This window comes from Coffea arabica, chromosome 6e (assembly GCF_036785885.1).
Source record: "Coffea arabica cultivar ET-39 chromosome 6e, Coffea Arabica ET-39 HiFi, whole genome shotgun sequence".
NCBI lineage: Eukaryota > Viridiplantae > Streptophyta > Magnoliopsida > Gentianales > Rubiaceae > Coffea > Coffea arabica.
In genome coordinates, this window is record NC_092321.1 from 57,611,937 (window position 1) to 57,624,335 (window position 12,399).

At 34.2% G+C, this 12,399-nt stretch overlaps 1 protein-coding gene across 1 annotated transcript; it reads right to left on the reverse strand.

The window, feature by feature from the left end:
* Nucleotides 1-10,321: 10,321 nt before the first annotated feature.
* Nucleotides 10,322-11,794, reverse strand: LOC113704621 (mogroside IIIx synthase-like). The gene has a single exon (XM_072054093.1). It carries the CDS (start codon nucleotides 11,766-11,768, stop codon nucleotides 10,485-10,487), a length of 1,284 nt encoding a protein of 427 aa, XP_071910194.1. The 5' UTR covers nucleotides 11,769-11,794; the 3' UTR covers nucleotides 10,322-10,484.
* Between the last annotated feature and the right edge of the window lie 605 nt (nucleotides 11,795-12,399).

Genomic DNA, 12,399 nt, shown 5'->3' on the forward strand with positions numbered 1-12,399 from the left:
TACTAAAATATGACCTCAAAATTAGAAGCTTATAAGTAACCTAACAATTAGGACTATTAATGTAGCTAGGCCAGCCTGAACTCAGCCTAAAAAATAAGGGGCCAAGCTTTGAGTGTTATTGGATCGAGTAGAGTTTGGATCTAAATATGAAGCGGATTTGATTGTGAGTCGAGATTTGATTTACTACGGTTCAGTCTGATTAAAGTTTGGCTCTTCCAATTATTTTTATAGACACATTTATTATATACCTAATAGTGTCATAATTCAATAATTATGTATGATAACATATATAATGTATCATTTACATATAATTGGGTAATAAAATATGAAATTACAGACATTAATTTAGGGAGTATCTATATCTATATGTATTGCAGAGAGGGTTTTGGATAAGGAGCTTCCAAAATTGTCAAAAGTTTGAATGCTATTTTAATAGAATTTTAGATTTTTATAATTAAGAAATGCTTATCTCTTAACTAATCCCATAACTGCTCCTGCAATTCCTATAATCATACTCACGTTTTCCCCGCTAACCCATAAAATTAAAACTCCTAAATTTTAACTAACAGATAATAACCACTGATGTAAAATGATATCTGCAAATTCCAATTCACATCTCACATTTACTATTGACACTTACCACATTACTGATGGTAATAACTAACTATTAATTTAAGAAATTCGCAACTACGAAAGTCACATATCCAAAATTTAGGAGCCTATTTAAATTGCAATTTTCACAATTCATCGTATCCTATTGTCATAATATATTTTACTCACATAATCATTCACAAAACTGATGATTACTAATCCAATTTACCCATTCCATTTGTCATCATATAAATTAAATACAGTGAAAAAAAATTATGTATCATACTTTCACCATAGATAAATTTCACTTACAAGCATTTCAATCAGTGACGAAGCCAAGATTTTTTTTTCTAGAGGGGCTAAAATTTTTCCTAACATAATTATTTTTATGTGTTATGTTTAAAATAATTTTCATCTATTTAAATATATGACATCTAAAATATCAAATTTTAATTTTAATTATAAAGGGATGTAAAAAATAAGTAAAAAATTAATTCAAAGGTAGTTAATTCACACACACATGCACACATGTATACATATATATATATATATATATATATATATATATATATATATATATATATATATTCTCATAATATAAACTAAAATTTTAAAAAATTAGGAAGGCTAACTTTGTTTTACACAAATATTTACACAATATAAATTAAAATTTTTAAAACTTGGGGGAGAGGGGAGCTATGGCCCCCATTAGCCCTTATTGGTTCCATCATTGATTTCAATGGCGTCTTAATTCCAAATCTCCAAGATTACAAAGGAGAAAACAACTAATTACAAAACGAATTTTACACTATGGTGATCCCACTCAAATATTTTAAGAAGGTTCAACAAGTTCACTTCTAAGAAATATAGGCCTCACTGAACACTTTTTTGTAGTATCACGAAATTATTTTTATGTGTTATGTTCAAAATAATTTTCATTTATTTAAATATATGGCATTTAAAAAAATCAAATATTAATTTTAATTATAAAGGGATGTAAAAAATAAATAACTTTTTAAGAAAAAATTAATTCAAAAGTAATTAATTCACACACACACGCACACATATATACTTATATATATATATTCTCATAATATAAACTAAAATTGTAAAAAATTAGGAGAACTAACTTTTGTTTTACATAAATATTTACACAATATGAATTAAAATTTTTAAAATTTGGGAGAGGGGTGAGCTATGGCCCCCATTAGCTCCCATTGGTTCCATCATTGATTTCAATGCATCTTAATTTCAAACCTGCAAGATTACAAAGGAGAAAAGAACTGATCACAAAACGAATGTTACACAATGGTGATTCCACTGAAATCCTTTAAAAAAGTTCAGCAAGTTCACTTCTAAAAAATACAGGTCTCACTGAATATTTTTTTATAATATTAACTCCACAAAATTCAACAAAGTTAATTAAACCACCAATATTGATTTTCATACTAAAAGTTAATTGATGTAAAAAATGTTCGCATCTTTGTACAAAATTATCAAACCGAATGCATAATATTTGTAAGTATTTCATTTTGAAATAATTTTCATCTATTTAAATAAATGACATCTAAAAATATCAATTATTAACTTTAATTATAAAGGGATGTAAAAAATAAATAACTTTTTTAAGTAAAAAAATTAATTTAAATGTAGTTAATTCACACACACACACGCACACATATATACATATATATATTCTCATAATATAAACTAAAATTGTAAAAAATTAGGAGGGCCACCTTTATTTTACACAAATATTTACATAATATGAATTAAAATTTTTAAAACTTGGGGAGGAGGGTTATGGCCCCCATTAGCCCCCATTGGTTCCATTATTGATTTCAATGGCGCCTTAATTCCAAACCTGCAAGATTACAAAGGAAAAAACAACTGATCACAAAATGAATCTCACACCATAGTGATCCTAATGAAATATTTTAAAAAAGTTCAACAAGTTCACTTCCAAGAAATACAAGTTTCGTTGAACATTTTTTTGTAGTACGAACTCTACAAAATTCAATAGAATTAATTAAACCACCAATATTAATTTTCATACTAAAAGTTGATTGGTGTAAAAAATGTTCGCAATGACATTTATTTCTATCCATATATCATTCATTTTCTAATATAAATTATTATTATTATTTTAAGATCCATCTTCCGCAGAAACGCAATCCTTGAATGATCTACAAATTTTGTCATACTTTGAACTAGGGTAAAATACAGAAAACCTCCTTGTGGTTTGGCTATTTGACACGCTACGTCCTCATTATTTAAAAACACCCATATAGCCCCCTCGTGCTTTAGACTAAAGTGAAATTTAACCGGTAACCTATATGCTACCTAAAAGTGATGTATTATTATTTTTTAAATATTTTTTATTTTATTGTTATTTTTTCTTTCAATTTTGGTGCTTTGACTTAACTATCATAGGTATCTTTACAAATTTTATAGGAGAAATCTTGCTCCTTCCTTTTTTTTCCTTCAGTTTTCATTTTTTCTATTTTGCTTTTCCCTTCCATTTTCCTTTCCTTTTCTTCCTTTACTCGATCCAAAATATTCATCGCCAAAATCTACCATAGCACCTCACAGAATCTAGGTGGACCTTGCTGCCCAAAGAATCCCAAAAATCTGGGCACTTCCACTGTCAATTTAGTCTGGCTTGATTTGATAAATCAATTCATCTTCATCCAATTTTATCAGGGGTTCGTAAACCTTGATCTCCATCATTCACGCAACTCTCTAGCATTGTTGAATTCGGAACTTCGTTGCAATGGCTAACAAAGTGGCAGCGGCAATGGCAGCAATAGCGGCGAAAGGAAAAAGAAGAAAAGAATTACGCAGCGCGGCAATAGCAGACCCCATTACCCGAATTATGCAGATTAAGGTCGTAGGACATACTCTCAGAAGTTGGGTCAGACGGGCCAGATTCAACAACTTCAAATTGGAGCATCGGTTGCTCTTGAGCATCAGATTGGAGTGGGAGCTCGAGGTTCTTCATCTTCTTAGTCGACCTCCATTTGTTAGGCTTAGGAGGAATTACCCGATTATCCCTATTTTTTGCGGTTGGGGCCTTGGAGGAGTCGAATTCGGTAACGAATTCTTTTGACTCTCCGTCGTCGGTGGCTACGGCAGAGGGTTTCTCGAGGGTCGAATTTTGGGGCTTTGAGGAGAGGGAGAAAGAGAGCTTCATCTTAGCAAAGAATTGAAAGAAGATTCTAAACTAAAATCTCCGATCCCCCAAAAACCTGCAAATAAAGGCGAGGACTACCTGCCAATGACTCTCCAATGCAATTGATGCAGCAATTTTGCCTGCAGTTATATAGGGCCAGCAAGAACCCAACCCCAAGGCTAGCAAGAAGCCAAAGAAGAGGTCGCCGCCTCCCGGGTGTCACCAAGAACCGTTGTTGGATCGACTGAGAGGAGCCGATCTGTGAGAACCAAAAAATTTTCACATTTTCTCAGCATTATTTTATTTCTTTGCCTACATTTTATACTTTCCTTGGCAATATTAAATTTTCTATGCATTTTTATAAGTACAATTTTAAAATCATATGAGTTAGTGTACGTTAATTTGAAGTGCGTTATAGATGTGGGACCCGCTAGTGCGATATAATTTTGGTGACTTAGTGATTTTTGTGCTAAGTGTTATTATTTTACAAGGTGTTAGAAAATGATTAGAGGTTAGCTAGATACATGAATCATTGGAAGTGAGAAGATAAGTTTAAAACATTCAAGGTGCCACGTGTCGCAAACCGGTTAGAGGATGGCTTTTGACTTACTATTCATTACCTTTACTAAAACCAATTTTTGACCAATTTTCTCTCATATTTCCTTGTCTTGGCCGGCTGCTCTTGAGGAGAAAACAAAAGGAAGAGCTCTTCAATTTTAGCTTCCAAACTTGCTCAAATCTTGTGATCTAGCCAACCAAACTTGAATCTATTCCATACAAGTGCTCAACTAGGAAGCTTGATGGTTTTGGTGGAGTTTTTTTGGAAAAGGAAAGACTAAACCACTACCTTCTTGTGGTTTTAAGGTATCTTGCCAAAAAATCTCTCTTTACTTTTAATACTAGATTTGTTGTTAGCTTATTTGTGGTTCAAGGGTGCTTGTAATGCTTATATCAAATGATTTTGGATGGTTGGGGGTGATGAATTTGAGTTAGGGTTTGAATGAGTCACTTATCATACTTATTGTGTGGATGGTATATGATGTGTATAAGCTTGTATATGAGGTGGTAGTGATGGTTTTAAGCTAGAAATGTGACTTATACCTTGATTCTAGCAAATTTCCAGAATTGAAGTTAGTATGCTCCCTGTTCTGCCTGGTTCTAGTTCACCATGTTAGAGGCCAAATTAGGCTTAGTATAAAACATGAAAGTTGTAGAGAATAATGTTTTATAGGTTTCTGTAAATTTTCAGCTCAATCGGAGCAACGTAGTCTATGAAAAGACTGAAATACCCTGACTGCCCTAGGTGAATCCAGTGATCAGTTTTGAATATTTCACCAATCTGGTGGTGTCTTTTCCACCATGATATGTACTGAACTAGTATTTAGCCAAAACATGAAAGTCGTAGTACTATGTCTTAGCTTTCCAACGCCCCTGAGAACGCCTTAATCGGACTTTGGTAGTTTGAGTTATGGCCATTTGAATGTACTGCAGTTAACTAGCCTGTTGGTAGGAATCCGGTTCTGTAAATTGGGAATATGACTTGGATACACTAGAAACTGGACTAAGTAGTTTTCATCAAAATTGTAGCCCTCTGTCTTAGCTTCGAAACGGTATAAATTGCACATCAATCCAATAAGCGTAGCTTCGGTTGTGTCCGTTACACAAAACAACATCAAATCTGTCTTTCATTTCCGTACATGTCCTTAGCTTGATTTTGTACTTGTATGACTTGAGCCTATTGAATGGCTATTGAAATGAGATTATTTTGTGTGTGACTTTGGGATTGATTGAGGAAAAGAATGAAGCCATAAATTATTGGAAAATAGGTAAATACAAAGGGCGTGCTGCCCAAATTTACGCTCGAGGGCTAGGTAGATATACTTGCGACTTGAGCAAGATTTGAGAGCGAATACCACTTGAACCATCTAGGATATTGGCGTCTTCTTTTATCGAGGTATATAAGTTAGAACTTAGCCGAAACTTGTACCCTTGGAAAAAAATGAAATTTACGACTAATAGAAATACATTTTCTTTGTCACTTCGACTCAAATGGAGATTTTAAAGTTTTACGAGTGAGTATAAGTTTTACAAATATTTTACTTATGTCCTTTGGTTTCACTGTACTCTTCTCACTACCAAAACCATATTTATATTTTGTACTAGTACGTATTCGAATTCTCTTTGAATCACTTAAATCTTTGATAGTTGAAGCATAATGTGTTCTTTTGATTATATTAGGGTTCCTTGGTGATTAAGGGTAATACCTGGAAGAACACTTTGGACGTTATTTTGCGTAAATAGGTGAGTGTTCCTTGTTCGTTATAATTTCATTGACTATGTGGCTTGTTCTTGATTATATGACTTGTTATGAATGAATGGTAACATGTTAGATGTTTTCAATGATTGCTGAAAAAGAGTTTTCTAGGCGAGTGTGTACTTTATCGCACTCGACCTAAGTGAATGTGAAATTTACAATGATTGAATGATTATATGTGCATGAATGTAAGCCTGATGGCTGAACTGGGCCCTGCCCTTCGTTACCGATCGACTCGAGCCAGAAGCGGATTCGGTCGGGCGATTTGGTAACCCTGGGTGAATGATTGGTATACTCGAGTATTACCTTGTAGTCTGGTGGAGCCTGGCCAACGTCCAGGAGGGGGTGAATGAAATGAATGAACGATTGTCAATGCAAATGAAGGGTTTACTTATCAAAATGCATTTTCAAACGAATGGAGGAATAAGGAAATGAAAGGAGAATGAATGGCTACATGTGAGCACGTATCCTTTTAATGAATGTTATTATTGCTTTATATGGTCATGTTTCTGGAATTACTTGCTATCTATGGTTAATGTATTGAACTCATTGTTTGTTTATGTGTCTGGAACCTCACTGGGCTTTTAGCTCATTCCGTTAGTTTTGTTTTCCTTACAGGGGATGCGAGCAAGGGCGAGAGACTTGTATAGAATAGCATAGCCTAGTCCTTTTGAAGTTATCTTTTGCAATTATACTCGCTCTAGTGCAGGGTTGGAAGTATTGGGAACCTAAAGCTTTTGTACATTTGGGATTGTATTACTTTTGAGATAGAAATGAATGTAAGTAAGCGTTTCAAGTTTGGGAATTGGTTTTGTTTTACTTTTCCTCGAGGTTTTGTCTTATTTTATCTGAATAGAATGATCGAGTCTTGCCAAGAGCTGGGCAAGCGGTCCGCCGAACCCTTTGGTTCGCCTTAGGGGAAGGTGGGGTTGTCACATGATCCAACGGCGGCGGATCCCGTTATCACACTGGTAGGGTGTCTCCGGCGATAGAGCCACCGTCTCTGAAGGTTTCGGCATGTGGGATTTGCACTTGCAGTGCTTTTGGGAAACCACCACCTGAAAAGACTCGTCGGAGACCTCCCAAGCATGCTTCGATATTGTGAGTTGTGGAGAATGTGAAATGGAGGAAGAAGGAGAGGAAGAATAGAAAAGAAAAGACAAAAAAAGGAAAGGAAAGGAAAATAAAAGAAAAAAAGAAAAAAATTAGTAATAGATAGACTATCGGTTCACAGCAGGTCAAAAAGCGTAATTCCACTCTAATCCAAAGCACGAGGGGGTATTGTGGGCGTTTTTAAATAATGAGGAAGTAGCGTGTCAATTAGTCAAACTACAAGGAGGTTTTCTATATTTTACCTTTTGAACTATTGTTAGACAAATCTTAAATTTTAATTATGTTGGTATAATTTTTTAATTTCAAATTATGTTGGTATAATCTTTAATTTATTTCAATAACGTAAGTACCGTGCGTAGTACGGGTATTCACACTAGTTACTTATGGATTGGGGTTGAACGTGAAATGAGCTTCAATTCTAATATATTTATGCGTCGGATATAAACCTCATTAGATGAGCCTGAACCTTAAAGTCTAAAAGCCCAATTCTTTAACTTTTTTTTTGGTGAGTTTAGTTTGAACTTGTCAAAATCCAGGTCATAAAGTTCAATTGACATCGTCGCTAATAACAACAAAAAAGGCAACTCATTAGAAAACCCTAAACTGGGTGCACATATTCCCTTTGCGCCCATGCTTTAATATGAGAGACTTTACACCTCAAATTCTTTAATCCATTGCACTTTGATCCAATTATTAATGATTACAGAAAACTAACATCCTGTGGATCACAAATAACGGGACCACAGTGGAAGAAGTCAAAGAGTTTACGGCGCAAAAGTACTCTAAATTCATTAAATTTGAGGAACAAAGTGACAAGTGAGAAAGTTTAAAAGTGCAAAGTAGAATTTCCATTAAACTGCAATGATGCATTTGTGCTAAGAAAACATGAAATTTACTGCAAAGCCCACAATCAATTGGACCAAGACGCCTACTGCAATTCTACTAAAAAGGATGTCCAAATCACAAAAGTAACAGTACCGCCCATTTAATTTATTATCGTGTTAAATGTTTGTTTCTGTGTTAATGGAATCCAAAGAAACTTTTAGGTGTAGATTGTCCATTGGGCCATTGTGCATCATGTCAATTCTGGGGATTTTTGTTGTCATGGTGCACAGGCCCAACTTAATGGACACACCCCGTTTTGTGTATTCTTGTAAAGCCCAAGAGTGTTCCTTGAATAGAAGAAAGAAAAGGGTTTCATTTGGCTAAATTTCCATTTTCCAACAGTGTTTTTCTTCGATATTTGGATGCCAGTAGAAACGGCAAATGATATTAAAAGCCAAACCGGAATTTGAGTAATGAAATCCCCTTAAAAAAAGAGTAAAAAAAAAGTTTCTTAGTATTACTAAATCTGGTAAAGGTACACTACAAATTCGTGTGCTCGTAAGTGTAGGGAGCATATGTGTCACCAAGTACATGTATCCTTATTCTTCTTCTCCTAATCAGGTAATAGATGAGAAGAACGTAGCAATCTAAAATTTATTCACTCAAAGTAAGAAGTTACATGAATAAGCTACTAAGACTAATGTTATTAAAAAATGACCATGCTTTGGTACTTGGCACTCGATTCCTTAAACTCTAATGAAAATTAATTAGTCTGCCTAATATATATACATAAAATGATTTTTATTGACATAAAGAATCAAATGCTTTACAATAGAGTCAGCGGATTCTAAATGCGTAATAAAGACACCTAGTATAATTGGCTCGAGAAAACCGAAAAGAAAAAATATTGATAAAAAAGTTGTAAGGATGTTGTAGATCAAGTACATGCAACAAGAAAATCATGCACCAGATAGATCCTGATTCCAGTTTGTGGAGCAATATTCCAATACAGTATCCGTCTTAAAAATATTCAATTCATATCATAAACATTAAGGTACATTAATATGATCAATTCTCAGATTCAACACTTCTGCTACACGTTCTTTCTGCATAAATTCCTGACTTTTCCTACTGCTTCATTCCACTCTTCTTCTCCTTCTTCTCTCAAGTTGTTACTCATTTCTCTGGCGAGAAAATTCCAATTTTGTGATGAATTTTAAAAAAATTCTACAAAAGGGGTGATTTTGGTGGGATATTCCGTAGGGGGTCTTCGCATTCCGTGAATGCGAGCTCAGCTCTATTGAGCTCGCATTCCCGGAATGCGAGCTCTACTTATTGAGCACAGCTCTATTGAGCTCGCATTCGCGGAATGCGAGCTCTACGCGAATGCGAGCTCTATAAGTAGAGCTCGCATTCCGCGAATGCGAGCTTAAGTATAATTTAAATTTTTTTGCTTTTTTTTTTGCGAGTTAGAGAATTTTTTCCAAAAAATAGTAAGAGCTAAATGCGAGCTCCTAAATGTTTTTTTTTTAAATTCTTCAAATAGCTTGCATTTGATAAATTTGACCTCCAAAAATGGTATTTAATTTTTTTGTTAGATTTCGCATTTATAAGTATGACTTTCAGAAAATTAAATTCAAACTTGCTAGAAAAAAAAATTTAAAATGAAATTTACGAGCTCCCAAAAAAATGTAAAATTAACTGTAAATGTTGTTTGTTTTGTAGAATTTGCCTTTACTAAAATGCTATCGGTAGTAAAATCTTATTTTAAAAGCTCTACTAAAATCTTATATTTCGGAGAAATGTTATTTAAAAATCTGTAATTAGCAGAGGAATAAATTTTTTTTATTTTAAAACTTGCACGTGCCTAAAGTCATCAAATATGTGCTCTAAAAAAAATCATATTTCTTTTATATTAAAAAAAATTGGTAATTGTACAGTTATTATAATACATTTAAATGGTGGAAAAAGTACACATGCATAGTTCTTTCTATCTATTTCATATATCAATGTAAAAATAGAATGAAATTGTTAACATGTAAGGTGTTGACTATATTTTATGAAAAAAATACTAACTTATTTTCCTTTTTTATGAAATAAATTTTTTTTATCAAATTCTAATTTTCCTTTGTTATTAATGAATCGTATTTATTTGTTGACACCGATGAATATTAGTTATAAGAATGTAATAGTTAATAGTCATTAATATCTGTTACAATTTCAACTGTAATTTTAGAAATTTCATAACGCGATGTTATTTTAAAAAATTATATAAGTTATTTTTATGAAGTGCATGTTATTTGTTTGGTAGTTGAAAAGGAAAAGAAAAAGAAATTTCACGGAAAGCTCACTGCAGTGACTTCGCATTCCTGGAGTGAGCTCGCATTCGCGGAATACGAACACCCCATTTGTAGAAAAACCTGCAAAAATCGCCCCAGTTATAGAATGACTTTTTTTTTTCATCATAAACTAAGAATTCACCCTTTCTCTGGCTTTTTGCGTCAATAATTCTCCTGCTTTTGTCTTCTCCACAACCACCATGTTTATGACTTTAGCGACCTCTTCTCTCTTTATCTGCCCATCTTCATCCCTCAAAATCTCAATACCAAAGCCAACGTCCACCACAAGTCTAGCATTAAGAGGTTGATCATGCTGCATGGGCAACGCTAACAATGGCACCCCATCGTAAATGCTTTCCATCACAGAGCCCCATCCACAATGACTCAAAAAACCACCAGTATTTGAATGCTGAAGAATTTTTGCCTGAGGTGCCCATCCATCCACCACTATTCCTCTCTCTTTCACCCTATGAAGAAACCCTTCCGGTAATGCTTCTTGAAGGGCAACGGCATGTCCCATGGGAAATCTAACTAGCCATATGAAGTTAGCATTACTCAGCTCCAGCCCATATGCTATCTCTTCCCTTTCTTCTTTTGACAAGAAGTATTCACTTCCAAAAGAAACATAAACCACTGATGATTCATCTTTACTATTCAGAAATTTGATGATATGGGAATTATCCTCCTGCTCCTCCTCCTCCTTGGTATCATCATCTTGGTTATTAAGAGGACCAACAGATACCACCTTCTTCCCGGAACATAAAGATAAGTGATCAATATATCTCCCCTCAATTTCTGTCCAGCTTTTCACCAAAACAATATCAGAAGACAGTTCAAAACATTTGAAAACTTCAGCTTCTTCAGATTCAAGTTTTGTCAGTTCTTGGTACGTGGCTATAATCTTCTTCATTTCATAGTCCCTGAAGAATATTTCTGAGAAAGGGTAAGTCTCATTAGTACCGGAGACTCGACAATTAGTGCCATGATAGAAGAAAGAAATGTTTGCTGCTCCTATGATTAAGAAAAGAACTGAAGGGATACTATTAAAAGCAGCCAGCTCTGCTGCCCATGATTGGAGAACATCGTAGATTAGCAAATCAGGTTTCAAAGTGTTGAGGATGTTGCTGAAGCTGGGTTTTGACATACGAAAAGCAAGCTTGAGGGTTGAGGTGAGATGGGGTGGGAGGTTTTTGGTGGTGTGATAGTGTGGAGGGAGTTCGGGGAAATCTGGCAAATCAAGTCGTACTAATTCAATTGAATGATCAGAGGAGTTCTCATCAAAGCTTTTACTTTCCTTGATGAAGTTCAGGTTGATCTCAGTTGAACAGAAGTATATTTTGAATTTGTTTTTGGCTAGTCTCTTTGATAGTTCTATGAAAGGAGAGATGTGGCCGTGAGCCAGCCATGGGAACATCAAAATTCTAAACGTATTAGATTCTTTCATTGTCTCCCCCATAGATAACTGAAATCTGGAAATCTCACGGTTTCATCTTTTTCTTGAAAATAGGATATCTAAACCTACCGTAGATTGAGTACACTGCGAAGACTAAGCTGAATGGATCAACTAAATAGGAGCTAAGAAAAGAGCAGCTAGCCAACTACTTTGTCCTATACTATAAGATTTATGCAACACGTGAATCTGCAATGCCATGAAGCCTCAAAAGATATGGTTTTGCAACCTTGAACACTATTGCCTAATTGAACCGAAGAATTTTGGGGTAAATTATTCATAGCTTTCTTGTGCGTTTGCATAATTACCATATGACCCCTTAAGGTTCTAAAAATATTGATGTAACACCCCTGTAGTTTTATACAAAGCAGAAATTTGATAAAAAAAAAGTTTTTATAACGTTGTTAGTTGAAATATTAGTAAGCACTAAATTGAATAAGGATACAAATACTTTGCATGAAATCATTGATAGATTATATGGATAGATGCAAATTCATGGAGGGTTAAATGGATATTATAATTTATCACACGCACTTTTGGAGTGCATCTCAATCAATTACCTACTCTAAGTGTAAATGCTTTCTATCCATCTTTA